Here is a 20,157-nt window from a genome sequence, read left to right on the forward strand (position 1 = left end):
TTTAGAGAGCTAACATCACTCAGATACTAAAATCTGACAGATGGCATGAAAAAGAATTCTGTAGATACAGCTTTCTAAGAAGATTTTAAATAATAGCATAGTAAATTATATCTCGTAGAATTAAGAGAATAACAAACATGCTAAGGTCAAGTAAGAAGTCTCCCAGAAATCCGAAAACACTATGGTATTAGGTAAGTAATTAATATAGGGCATTGAGTAAAGAAGAAAAATAAATGATTATTCTAATAGATTCTCAAAAGGAATTGGATAACCTTGCACATTTATGCCTAGTTAAAAAATAGCAATCTCTTTGTAAAGACTAGAAGTTGGTACAATGCCCCTCCACTTCTGCTTTCAGTTCTGCTTGCCTGATGACTCTTTAAGGAGATGCACTCAGCTTTGGTTCTGTTCTTGTCTTTACTTGGTACAATTGTTTCCAAGGGGAGCTGTGCTGGGCTCAGAGCTCAGCTTTGGCTTCCCATTTCTCCCACAGGAACATTACTACTCTCCACTTTTCCCTTTCTTTAGTACATTCAAAGTCTGTCAGCCTGGTTCACTTCCATTATATTTTCCCTGATTGTTACATCATTTCAGGCATAAGTAGACACTAAATGCCTCCTGGAGCCATGAATACCAGATTCCTTTAGCTTGTTCCCTCTGCACTACATAGACCACACCTTAGGGTCACTTCCCCAATGTGATCATATGTTGGATGGACCTTCCAAATCTCAGCCAAGATGCCATTTCAAACCTGATGTCTACCTTTCCCACTACTCTTGTCTATGCTTCCAGACAGTTAGACACTGCATACTCCCTCAAGAGAAAAGCTGATCAGTACATATTCCTTTCTAGAGATATTTTAGAAATATCTACATATACAGCATGTTGCTTATTTCATGGATAACATTAGGAAAGTTGACATGATGACCATGCCCTCTTAAAAGAAATTTTATTATAACATATTAATAATATTGCTCCTTGTCCAAATTTTTTTGATTATTTTTAAGGCCTAGAAGCAATCACAAAAATGACAGCACCGCCCACAATAGAAGGTTACTTCCTTCATATGATATAGAACATTAATTAAAAGCCAATAGCCTACATCATATTTAACAGGGAAACATTAGAGACATACTCAGGAATAAGAAAAGGATGGCCACTATTAGCACAGTTATCTAACCTTATTTAGAAAGTTGTAGCCAATGCAATAACACATGAAACTGAAGAGGTAAAAAAAAGGAGCCACTAGAAAAGAAGAGAGAAAATTGCTTTTAGGCAGATGATATGTGGTTCACTTAGAAAACCCAAGAGAACAAATAGAAGTTAGAATTGATAAGGAAAGTCAATAGGGTGAGGAGATATAAAATGAATGTTCAAATTGCCTTCCCATATATGAACAGTAACAGGTTCAAAAATATAATGGAAAAAATACTTCATTCAAGATAGCAATTAAAGGTGTAGGGAAAACTAAGAAATGTGGAAGTCATTTTTTAAGAAAACTACAAAATTCTTCTAAAAGATTTAAAAGGAAATCAAGATATATTGAGAGACTTTCAATTCACGGAAGCTGTAAATTCAACCCAAATTAATACAGGTTTTATGAAACTCTAGTCAAAAGTACATCCATTTTTACCACATTTTTAAAATCTGTGAGTTCATTCAGTAGATAATAGCTAAGGACATTTTTGAAAAAGAGTAGTAACAGAGGGAACATTTACTTATTGAATTTTAAATATACTATAAAGCTACATTAATTAAAACAATGTGGTCTGACAGACATACATAAAAACTTACTTTTTAATATAACTAGAATTACAAATCTATGAGGAAAGGCAGAATTTCTTAAGATATCAGGACAATTTTTAACTGTGTTTGGGGAAAAAATTAACAGACCCTCTTCCAATGAGATTGACTCATTAAATATAAAAAACAAAATCGTAACAACAATTAGAATATTAATAAATATTAAAATCCTATATGGTGAACATCTTCCTATGCATTCAAGAATTGGAAAAAGACGTAACTAAAAGAATAATACATTTGACTAAATATAAACCAAAAATTTTGTTGCACACAAATCAAACATAAACTAAACAAAAAGATAAAAAGCAGAAAAAGATATTTTCAAAAATTAGAAAACGAGGCTTTTAAAAGCTTAGTATTGTAACATATAAGGAACCTTTAAAAACCAGTAGGAAAATAATAACACCCTAATAGAAAAATAGACACAGGAGAATAATAAATAATTCACCAAAGAATAAGTAAAAACAGCCAGTAAACATATAAAAAGTGTTCATACTTGCTAGTAATGAAAGAGGTGCAAATTGGACAAAGATGAGAATTATTGGTTGCCTTTCAGTTACTCTCAGCGGGATGAGCGCTTTCACAGATGGTTGTGAGAAGCATAAATTAGCACAACTTCCCTGGGAAGCAATTTTGTGACACATATCTAATCTCTAAAATTTTTCCTATTTCTTGATCCTTGATTCCTATTTCGTGTTTGAAAATCCATTTTAAGGGAAATGATGGAACCAACTGTAGCAACAGACTTTAAACCACTCACACTTGTGGTTCTGATAATTTACTCTGGGAATCAATCATGCAGCAAATGTGGAAATAGAGCCAAAACTTTATACGAAATTTTATTTATTCATTGGAGTTTTATTCTTAGATCTGACAAATTGGGAGGAAACCAAATTAAACAAATTAGGCTAAATTCATATTATCGTATCTAAACATGAAATTATTAAAATCGTGTTTTGAAAGAATATTATGAACTATAATAATGTATTAAATTTTTAAATATACTAGCATACTAAGTTTTTAAAAGCAGGAAGCACAGCTGCATGTGCAAAGGTACGCTGGTGCATAGAGAGAGAAGGAAATGCTTCAACCTGTCAGTTGTTTATTTCTGATCATGGGACATGATTGTTTTTCTTTTCTTCTTTACACTTCTTTACTATTTTCCAAATTTTCTATGGTGTTCATATATTGTTTATATATTCAAAAAAGTAAGATGTAAGCAAAAAGCATTATTATAACAGCAACAAAAGTCTTAAGCATGTAACATAAAGAAAAATCCAAAATACCTATGAACATACAAGAACTGTGCAAAAAATGTATGACATGAACTAATTAGAAAAAAACAAATCAGAGAATGTGAGCAAGCCTTTTGAGGGAAATAAAAGAGGGCTCCTGACGTTCCAGGAATGAGGGGACTCGATTAGGGGGTGCCTCAGGACGTCGATCCGTATTCATTCTAACAGCAACCATAAACCAGACTTAGCTTTCCAGCTGCGTAGAAACAAATTCTGATACCATTTTGGGAACCCCTCAGATAACTGTCTGGCAAACAGAAATGACTCTGATGAGAATTGATTAATTTTGCTCTGTAAGGGGATGTATTTGTTTCTTGGATTATGAGAGGAGATCAGAGACAAGGCCATCTGTCAGAAATTGATCACAGAGTCTAACCTTTTGAAATGATTACATCACCTAAACATCTAACCTTCATGTATTTTCAGATGTTCAGCAGATATTGCTGGTAAAAATGTGGTAAACCACTGTCAGGGAGGCAGCTGTGCCACCAAACCATGCAGACGCGACAGAGTAACAGGGCTGTACGCGCAAGAATGTGAGTTCATACCTGATGAACAGCAGACTGAGAAGGCTTCCATAATGTTTTCACAAAGTATTGATTCTGTAAGTACCTTGTTCTTTTTTTTTTTTTTTTCTTGGCACTTATGAATTTAGTGAGGTTTTTATCCCAGAAGCTGCAAGAGAGGATAAATCTCAGGAAATCAATGAGCAGCTGATTCTCTGGGGGACAAGCTGGGAGTATGGAATCAGGGATGAAGTCTCATCTTCCCTCACCCCTTCCATAGATCCAGTCTTGCTTCTCTGTTACCTCCCTTCCACTAGCCCTTAGTTGAAGTGCTTAGAATTACTTCAAGTGTCCTTAAAGGCAGACAAGCACAAAAATTCTTAGTTAAATAAGAAATTTACCCATGGGCATCAGGCACTTCTCTTTGTTAGTTAATAAGGACGTGATCACTAGCCTTTAATTTAGCTTTTAGGGATCTCTTTCCAGCCTGCAAATTGGCTTTTGGTTGTTAACTGAAATTTTCTATCTTTTTAAGAGTCTTGGTGCCTTTAGGGAGTTTGTACATAGTTTTAATAGCTTTAAATAGTTTTAAAATACTTAATTTTTTTAAATGAGTAACTGGTCATAAAATGAAGTTGACTAATTATCTATATTAGTGCTAAATATATACTTCAGCAGATTTGCACAAACTGAGATCAAATGCACCAGGCAACTGACTTTAGCGGCGAGCCCCTCCCATCACCCAGTCTCTTACATAGAATTACGTGTTTCTTTTGGAATAAAGGGTGAAGTATCTTGCAATAGTCTGTCAATAACAATATGGTGTAAGTTTTTAAAGGGTGTAAGTTTTTAAAGTGTGATGTACTGTGGTTCACGAGGCCCAACCTTCAGCCTGGCTTTGCAATCTGTTCCCAGACTTACTCAGAAGCTTCCAAGCTTCCAAGAGGCGGCCCAGATTATGTGTTTTAAATTAACCACAGAGTTAAATCTGATGCACAGTTGGGTTTGGGAACCTCTGCCTGGGGTTTACACAAAAGTTTTTCAGGTTTCCTTGCTCAAAAGGAGCCGTACTGATAATATGGAACACTACCAAAACAACCTGAAAAATGCAAATAAAGACAAAAATAAGCATTTTACAGCTAATGATCACTTTCTAAATTACCAGCATCCCAAATATCTGGGATTTTTCATTGAATGACAATACTGTAAGGTCACTGAGAGGAGGAACTTCTTTGTATACTGTGCCTCATTTTTTCATCCCCCAAATGCTAGATGTAGATTCAAATTATTAAAGATTTTCGTAAGTAGTTTACTGCTATCTCTATCATTTTCTATCAACTGACAATTTCAGGTGGTTGAATTCTGTACAGAAGAAAACCACAATAGAGAAGCCCCAAACATGCAAAACCAGAGATGCAATCTCCGAAGTACATGGGAAGTGATTCGTGATTCTGAGGACTTTAAGAAAACCACTCCTATGACGGCACAGCCACCCCAGCCCACTTTCTCACTGCTGCAGATTGGACAAAGAATTGTGTGTTTAGTCCTTGATAAATCCGGAAGCATGGCGGTACGTTCAATGAGTTTTGGTCTTCTGGATGCTGGTCTCACATTTGTGCGCCATATGATCTGCACCACAACGGGGAACTGGCTAGGAAGAAATACAGTCCCAAAGGTCACAACAGTTATGATAACGTTGCCGTCAGAATTGCATATCTCAACTTTCTTCAACAAAAATTCAGCATCAAGTGTCTCATTTGACAAATTAGCTTTCAATTTATGAGCAAAGATTGATGAATCACTTAGCCTTAACATTTTTTAAGTTTCACTGACAATATGTATGTCTATGGAACTATTACTAAAGCATGGAACCAATAATTAAAGTAAAGCCTAATCTGGCTTTATTTTTTAAGGCTATTTACACAAAGACCCTAAAATTCTACCCAGAGATGCTACTAAATATAAAGAAGAAAATTTCCCCCATAGAAGGATATGCCTTGAGAAAGCTTGTTGTACTTTACTCTATATTGAGGCAGCCACTTCCAAATTCCCTCTAGCCTGTTTCATTATTACTTCTGCCTATTTTAACCCAAGCCGACTAATTATTTTCTGATTCTCCATTCAGATTGGTGACCGCCTTAAACGACTGAATCAAGCAGGCAAGCTTTTCCTGCTGCAGACGGTTGAGCAAGGGTCCTGGGTTGGAATGGTGACGTTTGACAGTGCTGCCTATGTACAAAGTGCACTCAGACAGATAAAAGGTGGCACTGATAGGGACGCGCTCACCAAAAGCTTACCCACAGTGGCCTCAGGAGGAACGTCCATCTGCTCCGGGCTTCGATCAGCCTTTACTGTGAGATAAGTTCCCCTATCGTAGTTTGCCAATGTTTACAATTTATGCTTCCTAAGAAATTCCCCTTTCCAGTGTTTCCATACGTGGCTGGTATCTAATTGAATTAGACAACCAAGGGCAGAGCAATGGTTCAAATGATGCAAAGACACAGGGCCCCAAAGCTATTGTTAATTCATTCACTTGTGCTTTTGTGCTTTTGCTGCATCTGTGCATTCATGCTCTTCTGCATGCATGCCTACAGTAAAAATATTCATGGTGTGCCTTCTGTGCTAGGCATTAAGTACATCAGGAGGGCCAAACAGACACCACACCTCCTGTCGCAGAGCTTATAATCTTATTGGGGGAGATACGTTAACCACGTAGTCACACAAATAAGTGTATACTCACAAAGTGTAATGAGTGCTATGAAGGAAAGGTCCACAGGGATATAAGAGAGTATCTTCCAAGAGGAAAAAGAATGAGCTCAGGAGTATGGTTAAACTTTGAGACAGCATAACACTCCAAACTTAGGGTACATACGACTTCCTTTTGGGCAAGAAAATGGTTTATTTATTGAAGCAGGAGCCCTTAGGAATTGTAAATGTAATTGTATTGGTGGTGTATCCAAAGATCCCACCTGACCATCCAATTCCATCATTCCTCTACTTAGATATCAATGGCTGCCCATTTTCAACAAAATTAAGTAAAAATTTCTGTATCTAGCATTTAAGTTCTTTCATAATATAGCTCCTTTCCAGGCTTAAGTACCAGGGACTCTCTTCCAGGTAGCCTATATTTAAGCAAATTGGATACTGACATTGAGAGTTTCCACACCTTTGCCAAGCTAGCTCCCCACTTAGAGTACTTTCTCCTGCTTCCATTGTGCGTCAGATCGCACACATTCTTCAAAGATCCATCACAGACACCACCTACTTCTCAACATTTTTCCTGATCCTTTCAAGTGTATAGAATATCTCTCTCTCTGAATCCTATGATCTTTTTTTGGTGGGTTTTTTTTTGGTATCTCTTGTGACTTCTAGGCTCTTCTGTCTTGTTTTCTAATCACGTGCTTCACTCAAGCAAAATTTCGTTAGAGATAGGACTTATCTTTTTACCTTCCAGGCTGCTGGCACAATAACTTTTACACAGGTTCTCAATAAATAAAAGTGAATTGAGTTATTTGATGCAGCTGATGCTTAATTGCTCCAAATGTAGAATACAATATTATATATGTATTTAGAGGCTAGTTAGCTCCGTGAAACAAAGAACAGGAGGCTGAAAGAGGCTGGCTGGCCTAGGGTCTCAGAATCTCCACTGCGTCTTGGGCAGGTCTGCTCTCTGCCTGCTGTGGATCACAACACATGAATGGGGTTGTTGCAGACTCCCAAGCAGCGGCAGGAACATTTTGTTTCCAGCTCACACTGTTTCACGTGGACAACAGACTCAACCATTTCCTCAAATGCAATCTGTTCCTCTGACCCTTCTATTCCACGTTGAAGGTCAGTTCCCTAAAAGTGGTTTCCAGCATGTACACACTCAGCTGCAAAACCCCTCTCTGGATGCCTGTGTGCATCTGGATTCTTTTGCTTCTGCCACTCATCCAAGCTTTGACTAAAGAAGCAAATGAGGGAGGGAAACTGACAATGAAATCACTGAATGTGTCATACTAAATTCCTGCTATGCAAAACCCGAGGGGAGATGCCTAATGCCAGATGACCTGGTGGTGAAGAGGGAGCTTCTGGTCTTGCATTTTTTACTCAGATGAGTGAGAGAGGGTGTGAGGGATACTTGTGAAATTTAGAAGCTCCTCCTGCCCAATGGAGTCCAGGTGTGGGGTGGGAGGAGCCTGTGTGTGACTTCAGGGTGATGAGGTAAATGGTCTTGGATCCTACACTGTCCTCAAGACCCCCACTGATCCGTGCTGCAGGACCCTCCCTGGTCAGGTCTGTCCTGGGCTCCTGGCAGTGATGTCTGAGGAGGTGTGACCACTAGACTTTGCTTGTTTTCTTGGCTTGAGCAGGACCCAGTGGTCCTCCTGGGCTGACTCAGTCCCACTTCAGCTCTCACTGCTGGAGCAGTGCCATGAGCAAACCCATGTCCTCCATGCAGCCCCCGGACAGGCTGTACATCCCTCAATCCCCATGGCAAGACAATCTGTTCTCTTGCCTGCCAACTCTCAAGTCAGCTGCCTTCTGTCTTCCCTCTGGGATATGTGGGAACTTCTGCATGTTTTCCAGGACATGTAGCAGTGATGGGGAGAGGGGCAAGTGAATCCAAATTGAGCCATTTCTCAGGCCTCCCAGGCCCTTCAGCTTGGTCAGTCTGAGGCCATGGCCACACCTGACAGGCTTTGGGCTCTGGTCCCCTTCACACAGTAGCAGTCACAGTTCTTCTCTCTTCCCTTGTGTGGCAGCCCTTTCTCAGAGTTCAAACAGAGTGGAGTGGGAGTCTCCTCTGCTCTCAGCTTTCAGTTCAACCTACTTAAGATGTCTTCCCTTTCTGAAGGTCTGGTCCAGAGAGGGGAGGTTACTTAGGCTTGACTGCTTATTTCTCCTACTTCCGAGTGTCTCCTTCCACTCTTTTTAGGTGAAGAGTGGATGTCTGCCTTCCTCTTCTTTTTTTTTTTGAGGAAGCTTAGCCCTAAGCTAACATCCGTGCCCATCTTCCTCTACTTTATATGTGGGATACCTGCCACAGCATAGCTTGATAAGTGGTGTGAGCTCTGCGTCTAGGATCCAAACTGGCAAAACCCAGGACCCCAAAGCGGAGCGCGGGAACTTAACAGCTTCACCACCAGGCTGGCTCCTGCCTTCCTCTTCTTAAATGGATAACATTATTCTTTTACCTAATTTTCCTTCTATCATAATCTTATCCAACATTGGCAGAAGGACCATCTTCTCTACACCATGTAAAAAACTGTAATCTGTATCTATTAGGAATAGTTGAGACATAGCTATCATAAGATAGTTAGGAACTGGGGGTTAATAAGAACAAATATTTCCGTTTAATCAAAGAGGATATTAAAAATTTTAATAACTCATGTGACCTGGGTACTGACCAATCAGAAACAATGCCAACCACAAACAGCTGGCATGGTCAGACTGGGGAACATCATACAAGCTAACATCTGCCCTGAGTCTAATATCCCACAAATATTATCACCTTTAAATGACAGTGGTTTCTGAAGGCATCTGGGAACCTCTAAAAGTCTGCCAAGGAGGGATCATTTGAAGGAAACTAGAAAGACCTTCTATGCTGCTCTTCCAGGCCTGTCCCTCCCTGGAACTGCCCTGCATCCTCTTTATAGAGCCCTCTCTGCAGCAGGCTAACCAAGAAAAAAGACCAGCCTCAGGTTCCATGAACACTGCTGATTTAAAACTGTATCATTTCAAGACAAAGAGATGTTTGACCATTCCCAGACACTTTTGTTTATTCCCTCTGGAATTTTTCTTCTCATTCCCTTTAAGTGTGGTTTTCCCAAACACCTTGGCCACCCTGAGTCTGATAACTCATGGCCTGAATTATGTCCTCAGGTAATTAGGAAGAAATACAAAACAGATGGATCTGAAATCGTGCTCTTGACTGATGGAGAGGACAACACTATAAGCGCATGCTTTAACGAGGTGAAGCAAAGTGGAGCCATCATCCACACAGTGGCCCTGGGGCCCTCTGCAGCAGCAGAACTAGAGGAGCTGTCTAAAATGACAGGTGAGGGATGGTCTGCTGGGTTCCACTGTATTGTCTTTTCCACAGAACTGTGAGCTCCAGCGAACTGTGGAGCAGAGGAAGGGTGTGATGGGGAGAGACAAGGGTAATCTTATGGGCCATCTACCTGCCCTCACCCCAAATGACCATTAGAAGTGACTCCACCCATTTATTTTAAGGCCTTGGTTCTAGGATTAGGGCAGTCTGGTGAAGATGGGACCAGCATAGCACTCCAGTGAGAACTTGGGGCTCTCTTCCCAGACACTTTATAAGGACTGGAAAGAATCTAATAGGTTAACCACTCACTTCCAGTGGGCAGCTGGCCAAGAGACCCAGGGACCACAGATGACAAGCGACTAACCACATACTACCACAATACAAGTGCTCTATTAGCAACAGAAAGTACAATGAGGCACAAAGTCGGGAGCCCTTAACTGTGTGTGGGGAAGGAGAAGGGTCCCGGAAGATGCATCTGAGTTGGGAGTTTAACAAGGAGTAGCAGGAGAAGGGAGAAGGGCCTGCGGAGCCTCACGGGTCACTCCGAGAATGTAGAATACAGTACAGTTTCTCTCTCAAACATTGATATATTGTGCTTCTAACTCTCATACACAGTCAGATGGTTAAATAGATCCCATGTGTCCCTGGCTTCTGTAGCAGAATAGTGGACATATTTTTCTCTTTTTTTTCCTCAGGGCCAGCATGATGGATATCAGTTATTATGCCGAGTTGCCTCCTGAGGCAGCTAACCGGCAGAACTGTTTGCTCCTAATACTGCCTGTCTCAGGCGGGGCTTCCTGGAAGCAGAGGCTGGGACAGGAATTTGCGTATCTGTGATTTGTATCGGAGAGCTCTCAGGAAAAAGGGAGGGAGGGAAGCAGGCTGGGACAGGAAAACGAGTGCACAGTCTAGCTGAAGCTTGACCCCATGAGGGCTCTGGATTAGGAATGGCATCACAGAGTTGGTCCAATCTTGAAGCAAGAGAGCTGGCCTTTTGTACCACCATGTCCATCAGTCAGTAGCTGTGGATTGTCAGGGCAGGGCAGAGGTGAGAGGCCATGCTATTTCTGTCACTAGGGTGGCCCCTTTGGGTAAGGCACTTCTCTGGAAAAGAGGTAGCTATGTGCCATCAGCAGCTAACACTTAAAGCAGCTGGGGAGAGAAGCACTTGCACAGATAAGGGGATCTGGGTAGGGCACCAGCAGCATTATTGAAATACCTTCCTTAGACTTCAGATGGCATTAATAGTTAAATGTTCTTTCACATCAACTATCTTAGTTGCATCTGTTCTAAATAGCTCAGGATTGCTGGTCCTGTTGTATAATCTCATTTTTACTATATATTTTACTTTTCTATAACTGTGCCACGTCAGCTGTTATTTCTTGCTGTTGTCACATACACATTTTTTCTAATTTAGGAGAAACTCAAAAGTCAAGCTTGTTAGGATTATGTTTAAAATAAGGATAAATCAATAGGCTTGGAGTAAGGCTTAATGGAGTCTCTCATATGAAGTTGCATGATCTTTAAAACATGAATTTTCTGACATTAATTTTGGCCTATCAGAGATTCATGGCTGCTTTGCAGATAGTTGAAGTAGCCAGACGACTGAGATGTTGCTGAAGCTATTATTCAGTAGAATTAAAAAATTAGTGTCAACTTCTGAGTTAATCTGGACACATATTTGATGTTGGTCTATTAAGACTTTACTAACACAACAGTATTTATTTCATGTATTATGCTACCTTAACAACAGCTAAAATGTTTTAAATACTTGCTTTCTAGAAAATAACTTCTGGTAATGTAATTGCATCTTAGGAGGGTTACAGACATATGCTTCGGATCAGGCTCAGAACAATGGCCTCATTGATGCTTTCGGAGCCCTTTCGTCAGGAAACGGAGCTGTCTCTCAGCGCTCCATCCAGGTCAGAGCTCCTCCTTGGTTTTTTGTGTTCATAAATATCATAGCAAAGATGGAGAGTTGGATGGCTAAAAGTTTTAGGTTCTACATTCTTCTAGTAGTGAATTAAAATTAGAATAGAAGTTTTAGCCTGATATTAGATGACATTCCTAAAATGCAATAATGCTCATTCAAACAAGGCAACTAGTGTTTACTTGTTTGGAAACAATACTAAATAACTGCCTCATAAAAATCTGCAACATAAAATATAATGAGTCCAAGAATTATTTTTTAACATCTGTTAACAAGCACCCATAGCAATATAATTGACTCGAAATTTTCTCCAAAGTAGATCATCTTGACACAAATTTTCTGGGACATATGTTCAGGGATTACTTGCTCTATTTTCCCATTACCTCAACTCCCTGAAATATTTGCCAAGATTTTCATATAATGGATAGGAAGTTCTTTGTACTATGAAAAGCCCATGGTGTCAGTCCAGACAGCTGGATCCTGGTCCTGGGTCTGCCATTAACTCTGTGACCCTGGGCAAAGAGCTTCACCTCTCTAGGCCACAGTTTCTCAGCCAGATATGAACCATAAAACTTTTATGGGGCCTTCTGGTTCCAAAATTTCAAGAAATCCAAATTTTCTTTTAAATGTCTTGAGATTATTTAAAAAAAAGGACAGGTGTATTTTAAAATGCTCATGTCTAACATTTGCAAAAATTACTCACATGAGCTTTTAAACCAGAGAGAGTGAACAATCAGTACTCACATGTGTGAATTGTAACTTTTATTGCGAAAGTTTGGATAAAAGTAAAGGAATAACATAATATCAAAGCCAAATAATAGATTTCAAAACAATAAGCTTTCTGGCCTATCAATGTAGTATTTATTCAATCAAAGGAGACAGCAATTACACTCATTTGGGTTATCCTACTTCAGATTTGGAAAACTAAACTCTTCAGCCTGATTTGGAAATGAGAGAAATGCATCTTAGAAAAGTAATAAACTTTTGATGAAAGGACAAGTTCACAGTCAGGCAGTTTCTGACCATTATTTTTGTATTTAAGAAACCTAACAGGGAGAGAAAGAGAGAAAAATAAGCAGGACTCATTTACTCACCTGCCATAAGAATGAGATCTAAGAGGCTTCACTTTCTCCACATCCAAGATCATAATCTACCTATGAAACTAGAAAGTCTGGCCCCATGACAGGCCACCTTGTCTTCTAATAAATATCAATTTAAGGATAATAAATAATTATCTAGGAGATAATCCTCAAAAATCACACTTTCTACAAGTCTTGTTACCCCTTTGCCACCTCAATCCCTGCTCCACAGCTCCTTCATTCTACTCCAAACAAATCAGCCTTGGCCATTGACTTCTTTCATTTGTCATCACAGAGACTGCAGTGATACTTGACTTAGCAATTAGTTATTTGCAATTCAGAAAAACCATATGTGGGTGAAAATAAGTCCTAGTCAGCCCCCTTAAGGGTGTATAGTCCAGTAAATGAGATGAACTGTGTACACTAGTAGGTATAAAGCAAAACACAATGTGAGGATGTCAAAGGACTGATAGAAGTAAGATTCTATGGTAGCTCACAGGAGGGAGAGATCATTTTCAGCTGGTAAGTGAGATGGACATCAGAGAAAGATTCATGGAGAAAGCGATTTTCCTACTGAATTTTGAAGGACGGGTGAGGCTTAGACAAATGAAGATGAATCTACGGACTTACAGGAAAAGCAGAGAGTATGTTAAAGTCATAGAGTCAAAGGATCATTTGGGGAGAGAGTCTGGTTTGGGTGTAGAAATCAACATTGTAGAAACTAAGGCTGGAAAGGTAATTTGGAATTAGATCATAATAGGTCCTAAATACCAAACCAAGGACTCAGGCATCACTGGAGGATTTCTAATGGCGCAACTCAGAGTTGGGGGCAGAATGGAAGAGACTATGTGATGAAAGCTGTATTCTCCAGAAAGTAAAGAGTTGTGTTTTTTTACCAGCTTGTGAGTAGGGGATCAACCCTCCAGAACAGTCAGTGGATGAACGGAACAGTGATTGTGGATAGCACTGTGGGAAATGACACTCTGTTTCTCATCACCTGGACATCACAACCTCCTCAAATCCTTCTCTGGGATCCCAGTGGAAAGAAACAAGATGGCTTTGTAGTAGACACAAATACCAAAATGGCCTACCTCCAGGTCCCAGGCACTGCCAAGGTATGGGGTCAGGTTTCTTCCTTGCCACTATTTGACAAGATAAAATAAAGTTTTTATTGAATAATTATAGCTTTTTAAATGTGGGTGGTTGCCAAAAGGAGAGTCTATGTTGAATGAAAGAGAGAACAAGGAAAAATCTCCATCCAACAGAAATCACTCAGTATAACAGCGAGTCAAAAGAAAGGAAATTGGTATTATTTTCTCCAGGTATTAAAAGGAGAACCTTCAAATTATGTAGTAGTCAAGATGCAAAATGATCCTTGAAGCTTTGGGATCATGAAAACTGTTTTCTCTACCTCAGGAACCCATCAATTTGATCCTGCTCTTGAGAAACCAAGACGGAGAGAAAGACATGGCTTTCAGACCTCATTTTCCCCAACTAGGACTTTCGTGATGATAAGAACAATGTAGTTAGTCCAAACATACCAAAGTTTCCCTTGGCTGACAGCGTATCAAAGGTCTTCTTAGATATGCTTGTAAAGTGCTTGTATCAGATGGGCTGTTCCTATAGATGGCATTGAAGTCAGATCTGTGTCACCTATAGTTACTAACTGGAAATGTCTCCATTTGTTTTGGTTAGGTTGGTACCTGGACTTACAGTCTGCAAGCAAGCTCCCAAACCCTGACTCTGACTGTCACCTCCCGTGCATCAAGTGCTACCTTGCCTCCAGTTACAGTGACCTCAAAAGTGAACAAAGACACAGGCAAATTCCCTAGCCCTGTGGTGGTTTATGCAAAGATTCACCAAGGAGGCTTACCAATTCTCAGGGCCACTGTCACAGCCCTGATAGAATCAGTGGATGGAAAAACAGTTACCTTGGAATTATTGGACAATGGAGCAGGTAACCACCCAAGAAATTGGAAAATACATCTTTCTTTTTCAAGAAGCAACCATGGGACAGCAAGAGGGCATGGTCTGGTGAGGACAGTTAGAAGCAAGGAGTCCAGCACTGGGGCATTTGGTTGGGAGAGCTCTCTACTTCCCCACAATTCCTATATTTCAAAATGTTGGAAAACGTGAAGACGAGCCTACCTTTAGCTTCTGCAAAGCCCACACACGTTAGTGGCTCAAGCTCCGTAGGCTCAGAGACTCTGAGAGCTGTCAGAGGGTATTCTACACTCCCCCAGAAGGGAAAGAGGAAAATTAATAGCTATTTTGTGTTAAGTGTTTTGTATGAAGATATATGTAGATACATATCTTCATTTTTATCTTCACCACACACGTCTGAGATATTATTATCCCTGCACTACAGATGAAGAAACTGAGGCTTTCACATGTAGAAAGCAGGACAGGGGGAGTCAAGTACAGTCCCATGGGACTCTTATATCCATATGGATTCTTTATTATCTTGCCCCCAAAATGAAAATCCTGCCCATTATCTTTGGACTTAGGAAATCTAAGAGGGAGGGAGAGAAAGAGAATTCTACATTTTTCTTTAGAAGGAACTTGACTGCTTACTGTGATGCAAGTAATCTCATTAGAACAAATTCTGTAAATGAATTTCCTACCTAAATCTACCTTGGGAAGTCATGGATTTTTAAAAATAATCATATAACATTTTTTTTTCTCTCCAGTAATGTACAGCAATTCAATTCAGTTCAATAGATACTTATTGAGTAGTTACATTGTGCTATATTGGATGTAACAGAGACATATGACGTGATCTCTGATTTCACAAAGAAAGACAAGTCAGGAAGACAAAATGTACATATATGAAACTATACATACACACACCCCCCACACACTGGTAAAAGAAGAAGTAGATCTCATCCTTAACATAATCAAATCCTAAACTGTCTTGAAGATAATGCTGGATTATCTTTGCTTCGAAAATTTGCTTTTTTTACCCACGTATGACTTGGAAATATACAAATCCCAAGTTACCTTTAGGATATTCATTAATTCCTTCATTTCCGTGTCAAGGTGCTGATGCTACTAAGGATGACGGTATCTATTCAAGGTATTTTACGGCTTACAATACGAATGGTAGATACAGTATAAAAGTGTGGGCTCTTGGAGGAGTGAACGCAGCCAGACAAATGGGGATATCCCAGCAGAATGGAGCCATGTACAGAGCTGGGAGGATGAAGAATGGTAAGTAATCTGTAATAACACCCCTGGCTTGAGTAAGAGGCTTAGGATCAAGAGAAAACCATTAAGCCTATGGGGAGAATGGTGCAGGCTTAAATCAGGGTTTCGCAGCCTTGGCACTATTGACGTTTTGGGCAATGTAATTCTTTGTTGTGGAGGGCTATCCTGTGCACTGTAGGGTGTTTAGCAGCATCCTTGGCCTCTACCCACTAGATATCAGAAGTAGGCCCCCAGTCATGACAATCAAAAATGTCTTCGGATATTGTCCACTGTCCTCTAGGGGGCAAAATAACCCTCAGTTGAAAACAACTAGATTGAACATAGTTTTGATTGCCTTGGTTCAAAGCCCTGGCCTCTACTAATTAAAGTATTTTAGGTGATCTCTTTGTGCTTCACTTTCCTCACTTATAAAATAAGGATAATAATAGTAACTACCTCATAGGATAGTTATGAGGAATAAACAAGGAAATACATCTAGTAAGCTATTGCTGGTAAATAGTAAATAGTGTTCAATAAATGTTTGTTATTTAATTAACTTTAAAACATTTTGTAATGAAGCTCTTTTCACTGATATAGGTTTTTCCATAGAATAAAAAATAACAATTTAGGGCTTGTCAACTACCTCAATATCACCATAAACCCACTGTCTCCTTTTTCTCCTCTCTCCTCCTGCTTAGACCAGGGAGAATAGTAGACAAAACTAACACCTGCCAGCACACTGAGCCCACGTGTAAGCAGGCGGGAAAATTATGCTTCAGGAAACAGACAGTCCCACACCACTCTTGGTGATAAACACTTGCCCTGGACTAGAGCCGGAACTGGGACAGAGACTGGGTCCTGATGGCTTCCAGGACTTGTCTCCCATCAGTCTCCACTCCGTCCGGGCGGGTCTTCTCCCAGCACTGATGTGTAATAAAAACAGCTCCTTCAAGAAGCTTCCCATTGTTCTCTTTACTTAGGTGTGTGCTCGATAAAGAGAGGACTGGGAGGCAAGAGGTGTCTCCTCATGCCAAAGTGCTTATAGGGAAAAAATGCTTTAAAAGACAGTGTTGCTTCCAAAGCTCTTTCAAATATTTCACTCATTTTTCCTTTTTTTTGGGTTAGGGGAAGAAGGCAGGAGGGGACTGGTTTGGGGGCTATATCCAGCCTTATGCTCAGTGGTTTATTTACATTAGTACATCTCATTCTCCTAGTCGTCCCATTTTACAGATGGGGAAACAGAGGCTAGAGGGATTATTGGTCCTCATAACTAATACAATAGTACCTGGCTTGGCATTAGGAAGCCATGTTCCTCCCTCTATCCCTTGATGAGCCTTAATACCAACAGAGATGGTCTCTATTGTTGAATTGAATACTAACCCTGATCTTGCTAAAGAATTCACTTCATATTTGCCCAAGACCAGATTAATGGTATGGAGATCAATTTGTCTTTACAGCAAAAATTTCAAGGGCTAAAGACGTAGAGTTTATGAGAAAACAAATTCTAAGTAATGCTATGTTAGGGTATTATGGAATATTTTTATTGAAAAGAGAGTCTGAGAACTCCACTGATTGAGGAGTTCAGGGTATTTTTGAATTCCAAGATTACTTTTACACAATATTTCAGCAAGAAGGTGAAGGAAATTGGTATTGCTACAAGAACTAGGTTCCCGTTATTTCATTGACAAAATCAGAAGTTTTTCAAAAGCGTAAAATTTTAGAACCCATAACATAAAGCATTTCATGAGAAATAGCAATCGAATAAGAAAGATAAAACACAAACGTGGGGAAAGAGAAGGAAAAATGCACAGAATAAATAATGAATGAAATTCTTGAAGGGCCAGATGATTAATTCTGAATAAATAAGAAAGATAATGAAACCTGTAGTATTATCTGAGTGGAAGAGATTTCTTGAGGCATTCTGACAAGGTTTGGAACTGAGATGGTATTGAAACTGACGTTTTAGAAGGGTAAGATCAGGCAAAAAGAGAAAGGGTAAAAAAAGGGTAAGAATAGGCAAAAAGATGGAGAAAGAAACAATTCCAGGAAAAACATCATGAAAAGAAATTATGAACGTTATTCCACTAAATATCCAGGAAATGCCTGTGAGCTAACTGTGATTCTCTCTTTGATTTTTTTCACTCTGATTCAACTTGATTTGGGATCTTTACACCAAACAGTTGAAATGCATTTTGTGTGTGGGAGGAATGAAGGGGAAAGGAAGAGTAGGAAGAGGGTAACCCGGTAACAAAACGGAGGGAAGTACAGACATTTGGTGGTGTTGCTTACCACATATTGAGGAATTTTTTAACGCAGGTGAAATAATATGGAATCCACCGAGACCTAAAATCAATATCGATGACCTTCTGAGCAAGCAAGTGCATTTCAGCAGAACATCCTCGGGAGGTTCATTTGTGGCCTCCAACGTCCCAAACGCTCCCATTCCTGATCTCTTCCCACCTTGTCAAATCACCGACCTGAAGGCAAAAATCCAAGGAGACAGTCTCATTAATCTGACTTGGACAGCTCCTGGGGACGATTACGATCATGGAAGGGGTAAGCTGAACGTGGTGTAAACTCTCTCTAAAGGAGTTTAGCAGCCAAGCAGAAGTGCAGAAGGGAGTGAGGCCGGCAGGCACATTGTGATGCATGTGGAGAGCAGAAGGCAAGAGGGATCTCGAACTTCCTCTGAAATGAAAGTTTTTAATATGAGAGGTTTAGAATCTGAAAAACTAGTATACTTTAGGTGTAAGAGGTTCCAACCAGGAAAAGGCAATCCTCAGCCTTTTTCTGAAATCTTGCCAAACTGTCCTTTAATAAACTCCATTTTTAGTAATGACTCCTGGAGAGGATTGGGAATAGAGCATAGATATCTGTGGAGCAGAGCTGTCCTTTGGAAGAAAGCTCTCAAAGTATGGTCTGTAGACTGCAGCATGGGAATCACATGAATGCTTCTTAGAAACGTAGGGCCTCAGGTCCCACCCCAGACCTACTGAACCAGACTCTGTATTTTACGATCCCTGGGTGATTCGTATACACATTAAAGTTTGAGAAGCACTGGTACTGAAAACTGCTCTATAAATAATAAAGTGATAAGCAGTAATTAAACAGCATCCTCTCTCAGCCAGGCATTATGCCCAGAAATTCCGCCCAAGGCTTTCAGTCAAGCCCGATCCAGTTCTACATTTATCCCTGTGTTGAGATGCACAAACAAGAGTGTAAAAAGGATACGAATGCTTATAAATACGGACCATCGATTACATTTATTCATTGGAAATTTATGGGATGGTGATATAGTTTCTAACAGACTTTTAAAACTTCTTTAAGACTTAAGAATTACAAGCCATGTCCTTCTCTCTTTTTTTTTTTTTTTTTTTTTTTAGCTGACAGGTACATCATTAGAATAAGTACAAATATTCTTGATCTCAGAGACAAGTTCAATGATTCGCTTCAAGTGAACACTACTGATCTCATCCCAAAGGAGGCCACCTCTGAGGAAGTCTTTGTCTTCAAACCAGAAAACATTGCTTTTGAAAATGGCACGGATCTTTTCATTGCTATTCAGGCTGTTGATGAAGTCGACCTGGAGTCAGAAATCTCCAACATTGCACAAGTATCATTGTTTCTTCCCCCACAGACTCCTCCAGAGACACCTAGTCCTTCTCTTCCTTGTCCTGATAGTAATATCACCAGCACCATTCCTGGCATTCATATTTTAAAAGTTATGTGGAAGTGGCTAGGGGAATTGCAGCTGTCAGTAGCCTTGGGCTGAGTTTTCATGAGATAAATAAATCACCCATCCTTCTTTTGATTATAAAATTTTCTAAAATGTATTTTTGATTTCTTGTAGGGGGTAATAGAATGAAATAAAGTGCTAAACAACTGGATACGTATGTATTAAAACTATCCATTCAAATCTAAAATTTAATCGTCGCTCAGTCATTTCTTAATGATTTTGAATACCAAAAAGAAGGGGTGCGCGTATCAACAAATGGAATTATGTTTTAATTTATGTTAAGGATCTTTGCTCATTAAAAAAGAACATGTAATTGTATGTGAAAGATGCCAGAAATGCCCAATCAGGTCAAACTGTATAAATATAGAAGGCATGGCTTGTTAGAGGAGATTTTGACCAACATCACCAGGAAGATGTATTCTTTTCTCTAGGTTTGGGCAAAGATTATGCATTTAGGGAAGAGATTGCTGTAGAAAGAAATAACAGTGTGGTGAAGGCTCCATAGGCATAGGAATGTCTGTCATCTGGATGAAATTACAAGGGTCAGTCATGATTAAAGCCACAGTGGTGGTAGATGAGGTAGGAAAG

General features: G+C 39.7%; 1 protein-coding gene across 1 annotated transcript in view; it reads left to right on the top strand.

The window, feature by feature from the left end:
- Positions 1–19,756, top strand: part of CLCA1 (chloride channel accessory 1) — a 28,061-nt gene extending 8,305 nt beyond the window's left edge. Inside the window, exons 5-14 of the mRNA XM_014831121.3 lie at positions 3,525–3,702; positions 4,956–5,174; positions 5,730–5,957; positions 9,470–9,644; positions 11,454–11,560; positions 13,547–13,762; positions 14,343–14,604; positions 15,687–15,857; positions 18,150–18,389; positions 19,217–19,756. Of these exons, the coding sequence (XP_014686607.2) occupies positions 3,525–3,702; positions 4,956–5,174; positions 5,730–5,957; positions 9,470–9,644; positions 11,454–11,560; positions 13,547–13,762; positions 14,343–14,604; positions 15,687–15,857; positions 18,150–18,389; positions 19,217–19,605 (2,185 nt within the window). The 3' untranslated portion in view covers positions 19,606–19,756. The remainder of the gene's footprint in view (positions 1–3,524; positions 3,703–4,955; positions 5,175–5,729; positions 5,958–9,469; positions 9,645–11,453; positions 11,561–13,546; positions 13,763–14,342; positions 14,605–15,686; positions 15,858–18,149; positions 18,390–19,216) is intronic.
- Positions 19,757–20,157: the final 401 nt, after the last annotated feature.

This window comes from Equus asinus, chromosome 16 (genome assembly GCF_041296235.1).
Source record: "Equus asinus isolate D_3611 breed Donkey chromosome 16, EquAss-T2T_v2, whole genome shotgun sequence".
Taxonomy (NCBI): Eukaryota; Metazoa; Chordata; class Mammalia; order Perissodactyla; family Equidae; genus Equus; species Equus asinus.